Genomic DNA, 22,680 nt, shown 5'->3' on the forward strand with positions numbered 1-22,680 from the left:
CCTCTCCCTTTTTCCCTCTCCCTCTCTCTCTTTCCCTCCCCACCACACTCTTTATTCTATTGGTTCTGTCCCTCTGGAGAATCCTGACTAATGCAGTGGCTGTGTTTAATACAGCATTATCCTAAGTGGGAAAAAGAACTTGGATCCCTGAGTCACCCCCTGCTTGGAGGACAGCTACTGAAGAGAGTTGATGCTGATATTGAACTGTAATAGAAATAGAGATTTTATTATCTCAAACTTTTGGGGTTTTTATAGCAGCTAGCTTGAATTAACTTCATTCAATATACTCTTTAATATACTCTTTATATACTCATTAATATACTCTTCCTAGTCTTTAGCTGGACACTGCCTAATTGAGGCTACCTCAAATGTGTGCTTGATGTGCTGAACCTTTAAATGGAAATATTCAGGGGAAACATTTCTAGTATGTGGAGGAGATAAAATCTCTATTTTGTCATTTTATTCTTAGATAAAAATAACACTTATCTGATCATGACTCTGTGGTCAATGCTATGCCAGGCTTTTAAAAAATATGCTAGGCATGTTCACACACGTTAACTCAGTTAATCCTCTCAACAATCATGAGAGATTATTTATTATTCATTATCTCTGCTTTGCATAAGAAGAAACTGTGGCTCAAAAAAAAATTAAATAAGTTGCAATCATTGCACAGCTGGGGAGCCATCAAGTTACTAATAATCTGGAAGGAAGAAGGGACCTTCAGATGAAACAATACAAGAAAGACTTTCAAAAAGGCATGTGAAGAACAAGACATCTGTAATGCGGAAGGGACCAGAGTAAATGAGCTGTCAGAATTCAGAAAGCTTCACCAAGTGTCATGTAAAACATGTACATGTGTTTTCAGTGAAAAAAGAAAAAGAGAAGAGAAAGTAACACCCTACCCATTTATGTGAGAAAACTGAGGGTCATAGAGGGAAAGGGCCTCATCCATGTCACCTGGCTAGTAAGGTGAAACCCTGGGACTGGAACCCATGTTCAAAGCCCACCTTTTTTTTCTTCTGTTGATAATCAGACTTCCCCTAGAAAGTGGCCAGTCTCTATTCAGAGCTTCTAGAACTGTTCCTGCTCAATTTAAAAAGTAACTCACCATGTAGCCACATTTCAACGCCAGGGGAACCAAGGTTGGATGATGGGCCAGTACCCCTGGTGGGCGGGAGCAGCTGGCACACAAAAAGATCCCAGCTTTGTCAAATTTCTCCACCCAAATCAAAGTCTTACCTTTGCTTTGCTTCTGCTAATATAGATGTACTTTTTGTTGTAAGTCTAAAAACTATCAGTATCAACCTCTGACTTTAATTGTATTTTCAAAAGTCAGCAATTTTATAGAATGTGCTCAAGGAGAGCCCAACTAGCTCTGTCTTTGATCTCAAATGTGGGCCGAAGTGTCAGTGTTTCTTGAGGTTGGTAGAGTAGTTATTTCCTGAGGTTTCTGGCACCTAGGGTAACCAAATTTCTCCTCTCTCTTTATTAAATTATGCTCTCCTACTAAGCTTTCCTTGGTGTCATCAATTCTTCCCAACTCTGGCTTTTCTGGGAGGCCCAGGTTGTATGCCACTTGAGTGAAGGTTAAGCTGTCTGAATTCCTGGAATTGGGCCACTTGTATCACTTCCTCTTGTCAGTGTCCAGTCTCCTCTTGAAAATATTTATTATCCATTTTTCATTCTCTGCTTCCCTTGGGTGTTTGACAGATCCGTAGTTATTTGCAGACTTTGCAGACTGCAGGAAGGAGTCTGGGTTCTCTCTGATGCTGGGCTTCTCTCTATAATTGGTTTGCATCTTTATCATGCAAACTTCCCTTCTGAATAATTCTGTAACAAGAGTCTAGAAGATGGCCTCAATGGTTTGACAGTTGTTTTAATTCACTGAAAACAAAACAATTGCTCTAAGCCGCAATGACTACGTGTCTACCTCTGAATGAGGGAAAAAAATTGGAAGCCGCATGGCCAAGCTGCATGCTATTAGTTTAAACTCAGGCAGGCAGGTAACTCCACTGCAAGCTGCTAGTGGAAGGGTGAGCTCACTTCTCTTTGCCCAAAGGATTGTAAATAGCTGAGGTGAAAGTGTTGCTGGATGTCTACAGTAGCGATCTCCCCAGTCTCAGAGTAACCCAGATATGAGGAGGGATTCTGAAGTTTCAGGGACAGAGGAATAGTATAGTAAGGTGTAGTGTTGAACAATCTGAGAGACCAGAGCTTGAATCCTGGCTCTGCCACTTTACTAAGATTAGGCTATTGAGCAATTTCCTTCAACACTCTGAACCTTTGTTGGGCTTACTGTGCTTAGGGACAACAAGTATTTTTTGAAATTACAGAATACTATTAAAGGATTGGATAAAATAATGCTGGTAAAGTGCTTAACATAATGTCTGGCACGTGGAAGATATTCAATGACTAGCAGGCATTGCTCTTCACTGTATTTTCCCACCAACCAAGTGATACAACAGAGTTCAGTTTAAGCAAGGTTGTGGGGGGAGCGGGGGCATGAGCCAGAGGCTGTTTGTAGATTCTATGCCTCCCTGTAATTTCCTCCCCTGTTGAGCAGGTGCTTTCCTCCCTAGCATTGCCTATCCTGGGCTTTGGTTACTTATTATTTTTTTTAAAAAATTGAAGCGAGGCCAGGTGCAGTGCCTCATGCCTGTAATCCTAGCTCTTTGGGAGGCTGAGGTGGTGGATGACCTGAGGTCAGGAGTTCGAGACCAGCCTGGCCATCATGGTGAAACTCTGTCTCTACTAAAAATACAAAAATTAGCCAGGCGTGGTGGCACACACCTGTAATCCCAGCTACTCAGGAGGCTGAGGCAGGAGAATTGCTTGAACCTGGGAGACAGAGGTTGCAGTGAGCCAAGATCGTGCCACTGCACTCCATCCTGGGCAACAGAGCAAGATTCATCTAAAAAAAATAAAAATAAAAATTGAGGTGACATTTACATAGCATAAAGTTAACAATTTAGAAGTGAACAATTCAGTGGTATTCAGTACCTTGACAATGTTGTACCACCACTATCTCTATCTAGTTCCAAAACATTTTTATTACCCCAATAGGAATCCGCATACTAGTTAAGCAGTTCTCCCTGTTCCCCTCTATTTCCAATCCCTTGTGATCACCAGTCTGTCTCTATGGATCTACCTGTTCTGGATATTTCACAGAAATGAAAGCATGCAGCATGTGGCCTTTTGGGTCTAGCTTCTTTCACATAGCATAATGTGCTCAGGCTCATCCGTATTGTAGTGTGTATCAGTACTTCATTCTTTTTTATGGATGAATCATAGTCATTGTAGCATATTTTGCTTATCCATTCATTCATCCATCCATGGGTTTTTGGGCTGATTCCACCTCTTGGCTATTGTGACTTGTGCTGTGTAAACATGCTTGATGTGTATTTGTTTGCATACCTGTTTTCAGTTCCTTGGGGTGTATTCTGGCTATTTACTTTAATTAATTTCCGCTGTGTTTTTTGCCACCACATTTTCTGAGAGGCACTATGACAAAGTGATGAGGCATGAGAACTCTAATACCTGGCTCTCTTCTTCGCTACTTACTGGTTGAACCATATTGGTCAAGGGGCTTGGCCTCTCCATACCTCTGTGTTCGCCTCTGTAAAATGGAGTTCATAACGACAGCCCCTATAGGAGGATTGTGATAATCAGATGAATTGATACCTGTAAAGCACATAGTCTGTGTGTAATGAACATTAGCAATCACTGCTATCCTCTCTTTCCAGTACTTACTTCCTGCAGTCTCCCTTTGGACCCCCGTTTGTATTAGGATCTTTCATCTTTCAAGTATCCAGAGCAGCTCTTTCATCAGCTGGTGACTGAAATTTCTTCCTGGGCAAGGTGGTTTGAGCCACTGGGCTTTCCCTTTAACACAGGGAGTCCTAGGAACCCGGTAAGTCAGTTTCTCGGGAACAGGAAGAAGACACCCACCAAGTTTAGAGGATTGGGGCTTTGTGCTTATTCCCACCTGACCAGTAGGGATCTAAAGCTGCCTTCTTCCTCCCCTCCATGGGTTCTCTGGATCTGTGTCTCAGATATATGCCCAGATCCCATATGGCTATGCCATATTCTTGCTCACGACTTACAATGGCTTCCTATTGTTTGTTATGTTAAGAAAACCTCTCTGAAACCCCATGAAGTAGTTAGCTCTCTCCCCATTTCATTTTTGTGTATTTGCTTGCAAAGGGGGTAAGGGAGATTCCTCTGCTTTCTATGGATGAGAAATCTTCGACTCAGAGGCATAACATAATTGTCAAGTGTCATCAGCATGTGAATTGCAGAGCCCAGACTAGAAGACACAAACAGACCCAGGAGTACCTGCTACTTCTAGTTTGCACACTGCCTTCCCTCTCTGACCCATTGTATCAAACCCAGTTGGTTTTTCGTTAGTCTACTTTCAACTGATCTATACTAAGCCAGTAAATTCTCATCATGCCCAGAGCACCTGCCAGGCTCATTCTAGCTTCAGATCTTAGCCCCAGCTGTTCTGTTTGTCTGGAATACCATCCTGCCTCCCACCAATTCCAATCCTGCCACCTGGCAGGCATAATTCAAATCCCTCTTTCTTCACTAAAGCTTCCTACTGAGCTTTTCAATCAAGACCTTGTTCTTCATTTCTGAATTTCCTATCATTTTTCAAGTTGCTGCTCTTTGGCCCTCAGCTAGCACAAGCAGTGTCTTTGTGTGAATTACAAGAACCATTCATTTACCCTAGGCTGATGAATTGTAAAAGGAGGTCCTTAGTCTTCTTCTCAGCTGGGCACATTTGGGCAGTGTGCTGACTATACAACCATACTTAGCCAACTTGCCTATCTGACGGTTTCAAAATAACTGCTTGCTGAGTGTTAAATATTCCTAAGTCACATAGATTGCAAGAGTTCCACGCTCATTTGTTGTGTCTTCCCAATTAAATTTTAAGCTTCTTGAGGACAATGACCACTACTTATTCTTCAGTTTTCTCCACTGTGCCTGGTCCAAAGCCAGGTGCTAAGTCTCTAGTGTGCAGCAAATGAAGTGACTTAGAGGAGGTGTGTCAGCCTCGGCTGTGAAGGGACCCAGCAAAACTCTTGCAGGAAAGAGCTGACTGACACCTACAGATGATCTTAGCCACACTGGCTGCTTCACTATTTTGGGGGCACACCCACCAACTAGTGTTCCTTCATTTTGAGCTTTATCAGCTGAAATGACATTCATCAGGGAAGGCTTCTTTCTCAGAAGCCTCTGTTAGAATCAGTTCCTTCCTCCTACAATTTCCAGGGTGGTCTTTGTCTTCTAACCCACAATTCTCAACTCTCAAAAGTATTTATTAAGATGCAGCTCAATTTTTTTACCTTTAAAATCTCTATCAGGGAGGTAAATCCCCAAAATTCACTGGGGCCACATCTCCCCTTCTGCACTAAGTTCTTTTGTGGACAAGGCGTGTGCCTGGCACATAGTAGGCCTTCACTCAATGGCTATTGAATATAGGTCCACCGGGTTCCCTAGCTATGTACATTTTCCAGCAATGCATCTTCATTCACCGCAGCAAAAGTATTTGCATCCCTTCTGTTAGCACTATTTGACATGTGTTTAACACTTTCCCCAAGCTTTTTCTCATCTCTTCTCTGGTTTTGTTTTCACAACCTATTAGGTTATGAGAAAAGAAATTATATCCATTTCTCCCATGAGGCACCTTAACTCCAGGAAGCAGAAGCTTCTTATCTCATTGTCTGGTGATGGGTGAGGCTGCCACTCACTTGGGCACAGTGACAGTTTGGCTCTTGCTTCCTCCTCTTAACTCTTTTCTGAAGTTAATCATTCAATATCCTTAGAATTCTCAGAATCTGACCCCAGAGGTAAAGAGGCCAACTTGGGTGGGAGGGGTGAGTATCCTCATCAACTCTAGAAATCCTACTACAGGTTGAGCATCCTAGATCCAAAAATCTGAAATCCAAGATGCTCTAAAATCCAAAACTTTTTTGAGTGTTGACATGGTGCTCAAAGGAAAGGCTCATTGGAGCATTTTGAATTTTGGATTTTCAGATTTGGGATACTCAAAAATGGTATTTATTCTGCAAATATTTCAAAACCTGAAAAAATCAGAAACACTTTGGCATTTCAGATAAGGGATAATCAACCCGTAGCGTATCTCACTGAATTCATGTGTCAGAACCTAGCATCCTGGGCCCCTAAAGGAATTGTTATTTTCTTTCATCCAGTCTCCATCCTACCACTCTATCTGAGCATCTGTTCCAAGGCCAGGTAACCTATATGTATTTGGAACTGTTAGGCAAATATCTTTTTTTCCCTTGGAAGCTATTTTCTAGAGGAAAGCAAATGTCTTGATATATTTGCAGATAGAAGAATAGAATCACCCGTGACTTAAAAAAAATTAAAAATCTATTGATGGCATGGACTCAAGAGTCAGGGGCTGATTTAATTGGTCTGGGGTTGGGAGCCATTGGCAGAGTTCCTATACCTTGGGTCCTATCTTAGTCCATTTTGGCTATTTAAACAAAATACCATAAACTGACTGTATTATAAAAACAGAAATGTATTTCTCACAGTTCTGAAGGCTGGGAAGTCCAAGATTAAGGCAGATTTATTTAGTGTCTGGTGCGGGCCCACTTTCTGCCTTTTAATGGTGCCTTCCTGCTGTGTCCTCACATAGTAGGAGTGAGGCATCGCTCTCATGCCTCTTTTATAAACACACTAATCCCATTCATGAGGGCTCCACCCTCATGACCTAATCACGTCCCAAAAGTCCTACCTCCTAATATATTTGCCTTGGGAGTTAAAATTTCAACATATGAATTTTAGGGAGACAGACATTCAGATTAGGCCAGGCATGGTGGCTTACACCTGTAATTTCAGCACTTTGGGATGCTAAGGCAGGAGGATCACTTGAGCCCAGGAGTTCGAGACCAGCCTGTGTAATATAATGAGATCTTTTTTCTACTAAAAATAATAAAAATTAGCCAGGTGTGGTGAAGCACACCTGTGGTCCAGCTATGTGGGAGGCTGGAGTGGGAGGACGGCTTGAGCCCAGGAGATTGAGGCTGCAGTGAGCTATGATTGTGCTACTATACTCCAGCCTGGGAGACAGACTGAGAACTTGTCTTGGAAATAAAACCAAAAAAAATTCAGACCATAACAGATCCAGTATAAAGAATAAGTACTAGATGACTACAGTCCCAAAGGGAAGCACTGTTCCATTCTGGCATCAGCTAAGACATGTTCACCTGAGGCTTCTCTAGCATCAACCTTTGCTGTAACTTTCTGTTTCCAGTACGACAACAGCTATATGATCCTGCGTGTGTATGGTTATCTCTTTGATAACTTCCTTATCTATAAAATAAGGTCAAGAACTAATTGGCAGAACTGCTAGGAGCGCCAAATAAAATAATGTGTGTAAAATATTTATAAAATAACCCAGCACTCTGCCTGATACATACTTTCTACATAGGTCAACAACTCTGAATTGAAAAGAATCAAATGCTACCCTCCATCCCATAGGAAAATTCTATGTGGCAATATTTTTGAGTATCTCCTATTTTGCAAAGTATTATGATATGATTTCTATTTCTTTCTATGCATAGAAGGGAGAGACACAAAGATGACTGAAGAGATCATCTCTGTCTTTAGGGAACTTCAAATTGGCACGTGCAGACAGGAAAATATAGAACCACATGAAGTTCTTCATGTATTACATACACATATTTCTAACATAGAACCGAGTGAAGTAAATGTTAATTAGAGATATAATCAATATGCTGTGTGAGCTCAGGATGGAAGAAATCATTTCCCCTGAGGAGATGAAGGAATCCTGTGAAGTGGCATTTGAGCTAGGTCTCTTTAAAGGTACGTCATGTTTCCATAGGTGTGGAAGAATCAAAAAGAGCATTTTAAGCTGAGTGATGGCATGGACTATGGTTAGGAGGCTGGAAAGTATGAGTGGGCGTCTGCATGTGAGCGAAGGTTCTAGGGTAGCTGGCCCCACAACATTCATCAGGAGGGCTGAGACACGAGTTTTTGGACCTCTGCTGAGAATCCATTAAGAAAGGCTTTGCGAAAGAATTTGATCCTTTAACCTTGAAACAACTGGGGACCATTGAAAGTTTGGATATTGGGAGATATGTTCTGGTTGGAGGTTTTCGTTCGTTAGTCCTAGTGATGAGATGGGAGTGGGCTGGCAATGTCTGGGTCAGAATGTGACTCTCTAACCCTTCCTCCCCACCTGGGCCATGGCTAAGACCTCAGATGCCCTGTGAAGAGCTGCTTAGGCAGTTCTCCTGGGTCCTGATTCCTATGTCCATTCCAGGTCTGGCATCCGGGTACTGCCCTCTGGCATTGCGCCTGAAATCTGTTTCTCTACCAAATCAATTTGGAATGCTGCCCTGCTGGATTTTCTGTGTAGCTTTGTGTTTTGGTCTCCTCTCTGGAAAGTGCCTGAGATTGTTTTCTACCTACTCCTCAGCCCAGCCTGAATTTCCTTCAACATTTATTCAGGGTGAACTCAGGTTCCCTTTATGTGAGAACTGTGTTTGGGTATTTCTACACTCTCGACCCAGGGTCTCTCACTTATCTGGAGACTGGAGGCAGAAGGACCTTCTGGGTAGATATTGTTGTAGTCCAGGCCAAAGAAGATGAGGGCTCAGACTAGGCCTTGTCACAGGACTGAAGGGTTGTGGGGAGGGAATGTGGCATGGAAGAGACACGATGGAGTTAGAACTGATGGGCCATAGCTGGCTTATAACTTTTAGCGATGGACACAGCGTATGTTTCTGAACTTCTGGTATCCTGACTCACAGCCTGTTTTCATTTGTTTGTAATAGTCTGAGGACTTGGAAGCTTTGCAATCTGAGTTATGAGAAGTGATGACTTGGAGTGGATTTTAGAAGGCTGGTGCCAAGCCAGTATTTCAAATAGTAATGTTTCTGAGAGAGATTTGTTATTCAAACTCTGGACCTGTTAATTGAAGGAGAAAATTGGGATGGGGAACATACTGAGACCATCCACAATAGTTAACATGCATAGGAATCTGGATCTGATTCTGAAAAGGGAATGGCCATTAGATAACTCTGACTTCTGGGCTTCCATGGATGCCCCTCAGAGGTGAACCCTCCACTGAGAAGGTCCTTTAGGTAGAGGTGTGATCTCCAAAGTTTGCTGCATGTTGGAATCATCTGCAGATCTTTACAGTACACTGAAGCCTGGCTACTGCTCCCAGACATCCTGATTTAAGTGATATGTGGTACAACCTGGGCATTGGGATTTTTAAAACTTTCTAGGAGATTCCTTTTTAAAATTATTATTATGTTTTTATGACTGACATAAAAATGTTGTATATATTTAACCTGTATACATCTTGATGAGTTTGAAGATAAGTATACACCCTTGAAGCCATCACCATAAACAATGCATAAATGCAACCATTATCTTGAAAAGTTTCCTCGTCTTGTCATAAGAACACTTAGCATAAGATCTACCCTATTATTTTTATGTATACATTTTTTAAATGTAAAGGATAGCATTGTTAACTATAGGTATTATGCTCTACAGTAGATCTTTAGGACTTACTCATCCTGGATAACTACAACGATTTGACTTTTGGCCAACACCTCCCTGATTTCCCCTCCCCCAAGGTCCTGGTAACCACCATTCTACTCTCTGCTTCTATGAGTTTGACTATTTTAGATTCCTAATATAAATGGGGTCATGTAGTATTTGTTCCTCTGTGTCTGGCTTATTTCATTTAGTACTCCCACAACTCAATAGCAAAAAGCCCAAATAATCTGATTAAAAAATGGGTAAAAGACCTGAATAGTCACTTCTCCAAAGAAGACATACAAGTGGCCAACAGGTATACAAAAAGGTGTTCAACATCACTAATCATCAGGGAAATGCAAATCAAAACTACAGTGAGATACCACCTCATACTTATTACAATGGCTATTATCAAGCAAACCAAAGGTAACAAATATTGACAAAGGAAACCTTTGTAGACTGTTGATGGGAATGTAAATTGGTACAGACTATGGAAAACAGTATGGAGATTCCACAAAAAACTAAATAGACCTAGTGTATGATCCAACAATCCCACTTCTGGGTATATAACCAAAAGAATTGAAATCAGGATTGCAAAGAGATATCTGTACTCCCACATTCATTGCAACATTACTTACAATAGCAAAGACATGGATAAAAGCTAAAATGCTCACTGACAGATGAACAGGTAAAGAAAATGTGGCATAGACATACAATGGAGTATTAGCCTTAAAAAGAAGGAAATCTTGCCATTTGCCACAACGTGGATGAACTTGCAGGACATTATGCTAAGGAGGTTCTAATATGTAGTAAAGTTGGGGAAACTCTAGAGTAGGAAGTAGTATGGATGAATATTTGATTTATGGTGGTTCTCACACTTGAGTGTGCATCAGAATCATCTGGGAGGCTTGTTAAAACACGGATGGCTTGGCCTCACCCTCTGAGTGTCAATAGTTCTGCAGTGGGATCTAAAAATGTGCATTTCTAACCAGCTCCTAAGTGATGCTGATGACTGGGGCCACGCTTTGAGAACCACTGGCTTAGAAGGGTTGAGTCTGGCATTGTCACCTATGAGCTATGTGACCCTGAGGCTATCACCTGGTCTATAAGAAGTCCATTTCTGTATTTATAACCCAGGGACAGCAGTAGTGATTACTTCATGGGTCACTGTGTGGGTAAAATGAGATGATATTTGTAAGCTGCTTGGCACAGGGCCTGGACCACAGAAAATGTGCAACCTATGGCAGACCTTATCAATAATAGTATGTTTTTTTCAACTGGAGTCTTGGCAGATCTTTCCTTATGTTAAGTTGTGCCAGTTGGTGAATAATGTTACAGTGAGTTTCTGCTCCTAGAGGTCCTACTTTTAGGATTTCTGGAACAGGAAAACTGAGATACTTTTATGAACTGCAGGTGTTCTGGGTTCCAGCAGGAAGGGTCTACCCTGGGGGTGTGGGCATATGCTAATTGACCATTGTCAGTCATCTTCTTTGACCTGATGTGTGTGTTATGGGCTGTGGTCAAGGACTGCTTTCCTGTCCAGATTCCATGTGATTATCTCACTGTCTTGTACCACGTTCCAGACACATTTAGTGCAGCGAGTTGTGGTTGTCCTGATGTCACCATGGAAACTTAACTGCTATAGAGGGAGACTGGAACAAGGCCCTAATGGTCTTGGAAACCACAAAATGTGTCCCCAAGAAGGGGCTAGGGCTGTGGATTTCCACATGATTATTATTATTTTTTTGAGACAGAGTCTCACTCTGTCACTCAGGCTGGAGTGCAGTGGAGTGATGGATCTTGGCTCACAGCATCCTCCACCTTCTGGGTTCAAGTGATTCTCCTGCCTCAGCCTCCCGGGTAGTTGGGATTACAGGCACATGCTACCATGCCTGGCTAATTTTTGTATTTTCAGTGGAGACACGGTTTCACCATATTGGCCAGGCTATTCTCAAACTCCTGATCTCAGGTGATTTGCCCACCTCGGTGTGTTCTTTTTTTCATTCAATTTGTCCAGAGCATTCTTGGGTGTATATTTACCTCCCTCCCCAGTTTTGCAGAGGAGAGAACTGAGGCTTAGCATGTGTTTCCTTGCAGACTGTAGACTTCTTCTCCAAAAAGGAAGGGGTGCTCATGTCAGCCAGGGCTCCAACAGGCAAAGCTGGCCTATTGGCACACACGGTGGAGCACAGAGGCACTGCTCCCCTGGGACTTCCTGAGCACCCATGGACTGCAAAATCTATTAATGTATTTTTGTTCCTTGATGTCTTCAACAGGTATGAGGTGGTATCTCATTGTAGTTTTGATTTGCATTTCCCTGATGATTAGTGATGTTGAAGAGATCAAGACCCAGATGAGACCAAGTCCTAGATGAAGACATCAAAAAACAAAACTACATCAATAGATTTTGCAGCCCATGGGTGCTCAGGAAGTCCAGGGGCTCTTTGGTACTTTAAAAACTACCACGGCCTTTTTTTTTTTTTTTCTTTTTTTGAGAGGTACTAATCTAGCTAGTCTTTTTATTACTCCCACATATTGTGAGGGCAAAGTGACTATATTTTCTTTTTATAGTTTGGGAAATCTAGTGAGTATGGAGAAAGGGGCGTTCAGAGGCAGGAGCCAGTTTGCCCCATTTTGAGTCCTGTTTGGCCAAGGTGAAAGTCTGCCTATGCCCAGGGACACTAGGGGTGAGAGACTGAGTTTTTCTTTGTTCTCACTGGACCAAAGAACTGAATGAGAGGCACAGTTGGGGGAATGAAGAGTGCAAAGGTCAGGGGAGGTCGTCTTGTGCAAACCATTTGTCGATAAGGACTCAGTCCCAGGGAGGGGAGTTGACTTGCCCAGTGTCAGAGAGGATGCTGTGATGGGGTGGGGCCTAGAAACCCAGTTGTCTGCTTTCCTTCCTCACTTGTGCTTTTCCTTGTCTTCCTCAACACATCGCAGGCATTTATCTATGTGCAGTCTGCTGGGTATCTATTGCTTTTTTTTTTTTGATGTCACTCTGGTGTCCTTGTTGTGATTGATGCTACTACCACCCTGTAAAGGAAGGCATGATATGATTCAGATAAACTTTTAATAGGCAGGTCATACAAATGCTCTACTATTGGTACCATTATATAGAACAGTCATTGCAGGTATTGTGCAAGCTGCTTTAAGTAGCTACATAGTGTTGAAGCCTCATAACTCATAGAGGCAATTATTAACCTCCCCAGTGTACCGATAGAGAAGTAAAGCAACTTGCCTAGGGTCACACAGCAGGCAAGAGGCAGAGTAAAGTTGATTTACCATCCATATTCTTCAGCTGTTATACTATATCGCTGCCTGCCATTGCAGGATAAGGAAGATTCTACCTCAGAAGCAGCAGCAAGCCACATAAATAAAGATTGTCACCTGCTCACCCTAAACCTTTGTGAATATTTGGTTCTCTGGAAAAATAAGATTGCTCAGAAATAGGCCTAGATGTCATCATAGCTAAGGCTGCCGTGTGTCTGACATTGACGCAAAAAGTAAAAGATAAAATCCAGTTACGTATATTATTTTGAATATGAAATAACGGAGTGTTTTGAAATTTTCCTTGTCAATCCATCTAGTCACTAGGCTAAAGTTTTTCATATGCTTGGGAATGTTCTCATTTGCACAGACTCTCCTTGCCTGAGCTTTCCCCCTTGCAGGAGAGTGTGACAGGAGAGATGAAAGTTATTTTTAATTTGGCCACCAAACAAACATCCAAGTATTCTCTTCCAGCAGCTAAGCCTATATGTTTTCTCAACAGGGTATTAATTACCTGGCTCTGGGAACGGCCAGATAGGCTGTTCTGGCTGCCCTGTCAGTCCCGTATGCAATTGCTCCTGCACCCAGCAGGACTCAGAGACTTCAGCAGGGAGCATCCTCTTTCTCAATAAAGTCAGACATAGGTACTGGGTAACTTGTTAAACACATTTATTGATTTCTTGACAGTAACCAAACACAGTGAGTGACCATTATAAACAAGAAAAGAAAGGCATTCGTTTGTACTTTGTGCGATCTGGCTGCACCTCGAGAGAAAAGATACCCCTTTCCCAGGAACTTACAAGGCAAAGTGCATTCCTTCACGGGAGCATCACAGGGGGGCATGGCAGTTTTGAAACGCAAGAAATCTGTCGCCTGCTATCTCAGGCTGAAGCTCACCTCATGTGAATGATCGAGCCATGGAGTGGAATTAAAGTTATACTTGCTTAGCAAATGCATTCCTGATTGCCACAAACTCAGTAAAAACTGGCTGCAAATGAACAAAACATGTAGATGAAGGAACAAGTGAAATCAAAGAATGCAGTTGCATGGAGCCAGGGCTTAGCCTGTAAGGAGGGAGAATAGACCAAAGCCAGAAAAATGAAATTAACTCGTTAAACACATTTATTGAGCTGGTAACAATAACCAAACACAATGTATGACCTTTGGAAAACAAGAAACAGCAAATGGGTCATTTCTGATCTTGGCAAATCCTACTACAGATATGTGACAAAGAGGGAAATAATTCCATTTCTTTATAGTCTGTGGTGATATATATACAATGTGTAGCTCTTCAATGTCTGTCCTTTTTTTTTCTTTTTAAATTGTTGAGTAAACAGAAGAATCATAATCTAGAAATAAGTGTCCTTGGTCAACTTTGTCCTGCTCACCTGCTACCAGCACCCTCAAAGGATCCTAGGACACTATCTGAAATTACTTGATGCAAAGTCCGTTTGATGCAATCAGAGCTGTATTTTCTCTCTCTTTTGGAAGAATTTTGTATGTACAAAGGCTGAAAAGTCTCATTGGGTAGATTTATTAGTTCAGGAAAACAGTATCAAAATTGAAATCAGGTTAACTGGTTATTTGCTTCTAAGACCTTATGAATGAGACTTTTGTTTCTGAAACTTGACTTCCCATGATGGAGGTTGTAAGAGCGTGTGTGTAGGTATGTTTGCATGTGTGTGCATGTATGTGCAAGTGCTTGTGCGTTTGTGAGTGTGTGAGAGATGTATTCCTCTGCCATGGTTTTGCAGACACTTTTCATGAAGAAAGGGCCAATCCCAAGAATGATATGAGGCTTAGGGGAAAGAAGGAGAGAGAAGCAAGAAGGGGGACATTCTAGGTTACGTCAATTCACAGTTGTAGCATTTCACTGAGGTGGGATTCTTCTTGGCTTTGTTCCCTACTTGAGGAGCCACTCATTTACTGCAGAGAGAGAGAAAGAAAAAAAAATCACACATTCAACATAAAATGAGGCATACTCAATTAATTTGCACAGTTTTAGGGAATTCTTCCAGAGGGGACAGGACTGTTTTGTAAATACCTGCTTACTTATATGCATTCCAACTACCCCCTTCCAATTCTCCATGACCTTCTAGGCCTCTACTGACCAATATACTATAAATTTAAATTAATTAAAATTTAAAAATTAGTTGCATCATTGTACTAGTCACCCATCCAATGTTCAATAGCCACATATGGCTAGTAGCTGCTGTATTGGACAATGTAGGATGGTAATCAACCTATCATGAAAACATTCCCATTACCACAGAAAGTTCTAGCGGATGACACTGCTCTAGACCAGGGATGGAAAAACAGTCCACACATCTAATCCAGCACAATACCTGTTTTTATAAATAAAGTTTTATTGGAACACAGCCATACCCATTTTTTACATATTATCAATGGCTGATTTCATACTACAATGTCAGAGTGCCACAGAGATTTTATGGCTTCAAAACTGAACATATTTACTCTGTCCTTTATAGAAAAAGTGCGTAGACTCCTGTTGTAGACCATATGCTCTGTGTGGCTAGGGGTCCTATCTGTCACCCATCACCCAACTAACTGACACATACTAGGAACAAAATACAGGGGTGTTGACTAAGGAGAAGCAGCAATGAATGAGTTAGGTATTTACTTTTCTGGTAGTTCTGGCTGGAAGGGAGTGGAAAATATGTAGTTTGGGCACACAAGTGTATCTGAGAGAGAAAAAAGAAGGGAACATGGGGGAAGTAGGAAGAATGAAGTGGAGGATCAAGGAGTAGTGGTGGAGGCTGCTTTTAAAAGCTGTCTGGTAATAACCACAGCCCTCCTATTTGGGGAGCATGTTATTGCTACAAAGGGCTTCCCCATCCAGGCTCTTGTTTGCTTCCTTTAACAAGCTGTGAAGTAGATGGCATAGGAACTGTCATGAAGAAGCCAGGTCTAGGGGGTAAACAATGTGGCTGGGTTTGTACAGCTTGTTAGAACCAGGCCCAGGACTTAGATGTCCTGATTTCCAGTCCAGGGCCCTCCAAGACCCCATCTTGCCTCTTTCTACACTGAATGTTTACCACAATGATTAACAGATGTTTAGTAGTATGCAGAAGGGAAGAGAGAGAGGGCTGGGTGTGGATCACAGAGTTACAGGAGGCAGATGTCACCTTAAATGTCCCCTTTAGTAGGAATAATAACCATTTCTAGGGACATAGCACTGGGCAAAGATACACTCACAAATTATCCCATTGGATCCTAATGACCTACCCTTTAGAGTATTTGTTAACCTTCTAGGGAAAAGGGGGTCTTTCTTGCATATACTTAAAAGCTCTAATGCTTTTTGCTGTCCTGTTCTAACAGATAACCTTGGGAGCATCAGCCTTTCTGGGCTCTTCTATAAAATGGCAATAAAAAGAAGCTGTCTTGCCTGATCTACAGGGGTTTTAAAGGTTTGATATATGTATTTAAGGGTTATATCTATATATCTATATATCTATATATCTCACATATATCAAACCTCTATACCTTGCCATCTACCTACCATCTATCCATCCACCCACCCACTTACCTACCTACCCACCTACCTAGATGTGTTCATACAGATATCTATATCACATATATCAAAACTTTTAAGACCTTCACCACCATGCAAATGGAGCATGATGGTTATTGTCATTTATAATCATCATTCCTCTGATAGAAGATAATGCCAGGCCTTTAAGAACAGGTCTAAGCAGAGAGACTGAGCTCTGGCCTAGATCCTCCACTCTCTGAGCCACCACACCCACCTCTATACTGAAGCTTCTGGGCTCGGTTGTTTGGACAGTCCTTCCCCTGTAAACTGAAGTTGATATTGGTGCGGATGCAGCGGTTGTTGAGTGGCTGGACAGGCCTGAAGTTGTCACTCATGCTCAGAAAGATCTGAGATGGCTGGTTCTGGCTGAGCAGGCGCAAGGAATGCATCTGAGGAGAGAGAAGTAGCTGTGAGATCCAACCATCCTCTTAAATGCACTAGGGAAGAAATAAGACCACAGAGACAGTGGCCAAGCTAGGTGGTATCAGCTGTATGAGGAAAGGGCTGCATAAGCCCCACAGAGTCCCTTTTTTCCATGGGTTCAGTTGAGTTGAAGGCCCACTATGCCTCCGTGCATGAAGCCAGCCTTGCTTCTAGCTTACTAGCCTATGTATGCCTCTGAACAAGTCACTTTTGCTCTGTCACCCTCAAATGCAGCATCCATAAAAGGAGTAAATCTGGTTAGGTTTCTCCAGGGTTTGTTCTTTCTTTGATACTCTTTGGTTCAATAACTCCATGATTCCCACATGGTATTACCCGGATCATAGTGATTGGTCCGTGGGTCAGAGCTAAACTAAGCTGGACCAGTTTGGTTTCTTTTCTGTGAGACCATGAGGGCCAGGTGGCTGGACTGTTTGCAGCCCTGTTCTGCCACAGGACTGTGAGGCCAAAGAAGACGGTCTCTAGCAGGAGAGAAGAATGAAGTGAATGTGTGGTGAGAAGAGGACAGCAGAGAGAAAGCGTTTCTGGGGTTCCCATTTCAGTGAATTTCTGATGTCAATTTCTGATTTTGAATTCTCTAAGATGCCCCGGTAGCTCTCAAATAAATGCTTTTTCTAAGCTTAAGTGGGGAGTTGCTGTTGCCTGTCACCTAGTGAGTCCCCATCAATACAGATAGGATAAGGAACTTCAAATTGTTCAAATGGTTGTCGGGTGGGAATGCATATCCCATCAAGGAGATTGGCTTCTGCTTCCTTTGCTCATCTCTCCTTTAATTTGTTATAGACTCTCACAGTCGTAGAATGTCAGAGCTGGAGCAAACTCATGTAATTTATCCCCCTCTCAATAAAGAAGAGGAGTGTTCATTTCATAGAGGTAGAGTGACAGGCCGAAGAGCACAATAAGCCGTGTAGCCAAGCTCACACAGGAGGACCCACCTGCCTTCCGTCGAGTACTGAGGAGTACTAACTCTGCGAGATGATCCAAAAAAACCCCACATTCAAATATGGGTGCGAAACGCTACATATCATACCACTTGCTCTTGAAGACTGACACATGTATTAGCATTTAAGAAGGACCTCAGAAGTCCTTCAACAATGGAATCTATTTAACTTTTTAAAACCTTTTTCAAATGCATGATGACATCTTCCATTTTGCTGGCTTGCTTTCTGAACACTCTAGTTGTAGAATACACTCTGGGAACTAATGGCTGTCTTTTCCCACTGCAACAGGTGAGATGCTTCTATAATTAGCTCAGGTTAAGCCTTTTGGATGCTGGCTTTTTAAACCCAGGCATATGGGTTGAATCATGTACCCCTGAAATTCATAAGCTGAAGGTACTGGTAACCCCCAGTAGCTCAGAATGTGACCTTATTTGGAAATAGTCATTGCAGATGGAATTAGCTAAGACAAGCTTATTGGGGGTAGGCTTTAATGCAATACAGAAGGTGTTTTTATAAAAATGGGAAATTTGGACACAGAGCCTCAGACACAGGGAAAACACCTTCTAAAGATGGAGGTAGAGGCTAGGTATGGTGGCTTACGCCTGTAATGCCAGCACTTTGGGAGGCCGAGGCAGATGGATTACCTGAGGTCAGGAGTTCAAGATCAGCCTGGTCAACATGGTGAAACGCTATCTCTACTAAAAGTACAAAAATTAGCCGGGCATGGTGACATGTGCCTGTAATCCCAGCTACTCAGGAGGCTGAGGCATGAGAATAGCTTGAACCCAGGAGACGGATGTTGCAGTGAGCCGAGATCACTCCACCAGGCCACTGCACTCCAGCCTGGGTGACAAGAGTGAGACTCCATCTCAAAAAAGAAAGAAAGAAAAAAAAAAAAGATGTAGGTGGAGCTTGGGGTGCTGCTTTTAAATGCCAAAGCATACCAAAGATTGTCAGCAAACCACTAGAAGCTAGGGGAGAGGCATGGAACAGATTCTTCCTCACATCCCACTGAAAGAAGCAATGCTGCCGACACCTTGATCTTGAACCTCTAGTCTCCAGAACTGTGAGGCGATAAATTTGTGTTGGTTTAAACTACACAGTTTGTGGGACTTTGTTATAGTGGTCCTAGTAAACTATTAGAATAGGCATTCCACACTTCAGTGATTTTTTTTTTTTTTTTTTTTTTACATCATTCTTTCCCTTTAGCTAAAGGACCAGAGAGAAACTCACCTGCATCCTGGTTATATACACAGGTTTGTTCATTATGATCCAACTTGCTGTCTCATAGCAGGGTGGGATAGTCATCGACCCATCGTAAGTGATGAAACTAGAGGTCTCTGGATATAGTTCCTCTATATTAAGCCCCTGTAGTAAATATGCATCATCTAGAGAAGGAAAGAAGACTTAAAAATTAGGTTTCTTGAGAAAGGGATGGTATTGCTGACATATATACATACATATACACACATACATACACACACATACATGTACACATATACACACATATACATAGATACATATACACACATATATATATACACACATACACATATATATACACATATACACACACACACATATATATATCAGAGGCCAACATAATAAGTTAATATTGGATATCAGCATTTGTCTCTGACTGGCTCTTAAATCCCTAATATGTGTCAGGCACTAAGCCAGGTATAAGTGAGTAGGAAATAATTAAGTGATTGCAGCAGGCATCATAGAGACACTGACCTCAATCTGCACTGGGGCCAGAGAGAGGCTGTGAGTTTTGTCTGGGGCGGGGGTGCGGGGGACTGAGGAAAGAATGAATCGAGGAGTTGACTTGAACTGCATCTTTAACAGCAGAAGGTCATCGATGTGTAGCTGGCAGTGGGGTAGGGTGTCAAGGCCACTGTAGATAGAGCAATGCTAGAAAAAGACCCATGGAAAGAGTGGTGTGTACTTGGGGACGGATGGAGTGTGAGCTGCAGGGGGATGTGGAGATGCAAGGGGAGGGAGGGCTGCTGTGAGAAATGTGGCTGGTGGGGTCAGCACAGGCCACAGCAGAAGGTCTTTCCAGCGCTACTGGGAGTTTGGGCTTCATCCGGAGGCAATGCGGAACCACTGAAGGGTTTGAAGCCAGGGAGCAGCATGATCAGATCTGTACTTAATGAGGCTTGCTCTAATGGTGGTTTGGCCTGAAGATTAACATATTGAATAAGAGAAGGAAGCATTCGGCACATTTTTGTTAAAGGTCAATGTGATATGTTTAACCAAGCTCGCACGAGGAACACACTGGGTACTCTAGCATGCTGTTATTATTGCATTTTATTTTATTCGGAGTGGTGGGGAGGAGTGAAGGAGGAAGTAGAAAGAGAGGCATTCCAGGCATGACTGGAGTAAAGAAAAGGAACATGTTTTGTTTCTTTGAAACTATAACCAGCCTTTGTGCTGCACCTATATTTGTGGAAAATATTGGGGGCCGAGGTGTGGTGTAGGCTAGGAGCAAGAGGCAAAGGTTATGCTCAGGGATTTCTCTCACACAGCAAGTTTCCAAAACACCATAGTGCTGATACCCCAGACTCCATCCACTGAGGTCCTGCCAGGAGATCCCTCTGTGTCCACTCCCTCTCCAAGATGCAACAGTCATCAGAGGACATAGGCAGCTTCTGCTCTCCTGACATTTTCATTCCCCACTGTATTCTTTCTGCAAATCTTGTTAATACATATACTCTACCTTTTGCCCTTTCTGTATCCTCACACAGCAGAACTTGGAAAGACCCAGAGTGGAGAGAGTGAGTTTTAGACTCACATCTCAGTTGGAGCGCTGACTTTGCTGCTCACTGTCCGTGTGTCCTTGGACCCACAGGTAACCATCTGAGCCTCAGTTTCCACAATGGTAATATGCAGATGTTTGGAGTACTTGGCTCATGGGGTTGTTTGAGGAATAAACAGGATCATGCTTCTCAAGCACCTAGCACAAGGTGCGGTTCAGGTTTGTCATGTCCTCCTGCCCTGCCCTGGAGTGCCCTTGCCCTGCTTCCCTGGGATAACTACTGTTCCTCTCCTCAAGGACTCCCTGGCTTCCCCAGCTGGGCCAGTGCCCACCTCTTTCACTGTATTTACTGAATTAGCTTGCCAATCATTATTTACCTGTTTGACTGTCCCTACTAAGCTGTGCGCCTTCAGGGGAAGGGTTTGCATCTGTTATCTCTGAGCCCCCAAATGCCAGCATGAGTCCACCACATACTGGGTGTATAGTAAACACTGCTTGAATGAACGAATGAAATGGTTTCTGCTCAGCAGCTCTGCTTGCCAGCAGTGCTGGGCAAAAGCAAGGGAGGAAGAGATGACATCATCTGTCGGATGAAGGGAAGCATCTCTGAGGTTCCAGTCAGCGTCCTCAGCTTAAATACATGCTGCCTACCATCCCCGCCCCCATGTGTCACACCCTAAGACATTAGGGTGAGATTGCCTGCCCTGTTTCCATCTCCCTATGGTATTACCATGTTTCCATACCAAAGACTCCTGCACCTTCATATTTACATTGCTGAGTCGGTATGCGTTTAACATGTCATGTTTGTTTTCAGGACTCATCATGCTGTCTCAGAGGCTGCCGTTGAATCAGTGTCTGTCTGTTAGGTATTGGGATCTGAAAGACACTGGCTAAAGTTTTTGCATCTTCTTTTCTCTCTATTGAAGCTTGCTTGGTATGTTTGATAGGACAGAAGCAGAAGGACCCAAGAAAAGAACATGAATAAAACAGAAGTTTTCAGCCCTAATGTCAAGGCATGCTGGGGTGTTTTCTAGGGCTAACTAGGCCAGGAACTAGTTTTTAGTCACATACTATCTTGTCCATGCAGCAGCCAGCAGACAACCATTGTTTGGTTCTTGTCAGCATTATCGTCTGGGCATTAGAGACAGAAAGAAGACTGAGAACCAATATACCAGAAGCGTGATTCTTCTCTCTAAACTTCCATGGCTCTATTCATGAGTAAGGATGGAAAAGATCTAGAGGAGGTCAGGGTTGTTTGTGAACAAAGATGCAAATCTGGGGTGAAGCTCAGAGGCCGGTGGGAGTGATCATGCATGCCTCTGCTTGCTTTAAGGATGTTTATTGGTAGAAGTGAGGACAGATGTTCAAATCAAGTTTCATGAATAGTTTTACAGAGGGGTTTCTCTACCTATCCCCTCTTTCTGTCTCTTTCTCTTTCCTCCCTCTCTCATATCTCTATCAGCTATTTACCTGTCATATGAGAAAATAGCTTATAAAGGGCAAATCCTAGATGTCAAGTCAAGAGTCCTAATTCAAGTCTGAGTTCTAATGGTAGCTTTGCCAGCAAATCATTCTTCCTTCATGGAAAAGAATGTAACCTCCTACTTGAGGGTACCAGACAGTCCTGGAAAATTCCATCTTCAAGTATTAGGATCCAAAAACATCTTTCAACATAAATAAGCTTGTTAGCCAAATTTATCTTAGGCAGACCAAATTTTTTGTATGACAGTGTTGTAATTTTGTATGTGTTGGCTGTATCTTTTTTTTTTTTTTTTTGAGACGGAGTCTCGCTCTGCTGCCCAGGCTGGAGTGCAGTGGCCGGATCTCAGCTCACTGCAAGCTCCGCCTCCTGGGTTTACGCCATTCTCCTGCCTCAGCCTCCCGAGTAGCTGGGACTACAGGCGTCTGTCACGTCGCCCGGCTAGTGTTTTTTTTTGTATTTTTTAGTAGAGACGGGATTTCACCGTGTTAGCCAGGATGGTCTCGATCTCCTGACCTCGTGATCCGCCCGTTTTGGCCTCCCAAAGTGCTGGGATTACAGGCATGTTGGCTATATCTTTACAGTAAAGGAAGACTCCTTGGATCTTGGATGATCAATAAGTGTAGAATATATGTGTGTAGTTTGTCACCCAATTTTATTATTTCAAATGACTGCAGAAGTTGACAGCTGA

General features: G+C 42.7%; 1 protein-coding gene across 3 annotated transcripts in view; it reads right to left on the reverse strand.

The window, feature by feature from the left end:
- Nucleotides 1-13,458: 13,458 nt before the first annotated feature.
- Nucleotides 13,459-22,680, reverse strand: part of CA10 (carbonic anhydrase X) — a 560,843-nt gene continuing 551,621 nt past the window's right edge. For 2 of the 3 annotated variants that reach the window (XM_011959997.1, XM_011959996.1), the window contains exons 8-10: nt 18,982-19,136; nt 16,581-16,755; nt 13,459-14,739 (exon numbers count right to left, since the gene is read on the reverse strand). In XM_011959997.1, coding sequence (XP_011815387.1) covers nt 14,717-14,739; nt 16,581-16,755; nt 18,982-19,136 — 353 coding nt within the window. In that variant the 3' untranslated portion in view covers nt 13,459-14,716. The remainder of the gene's footprint in view (nt 14,740-16,580; nt 16,756-18,981; nt 19,137-22,680) is intronic. The other variant, XM_011959998.1, reaches the window with a different exon arrangement.

Source organism: Colobus angolensis, unplaced genomic scaffold (assembly GCF_000951035.1).
Source record: "Colobus angolensis palliatus isolate OR3802 unplaced genomic scaffold, Cang.pa_1.0 Scaffold50, whole genome shotgun sequence".
In the NCBI taxonomy this organism is placed as follows: domain Eukaryota; kingdom Metazoa; phylum Chordata; class Mammalia; order Primates; family Cercopithecidae; genus Colobus; species Colobus angolensis.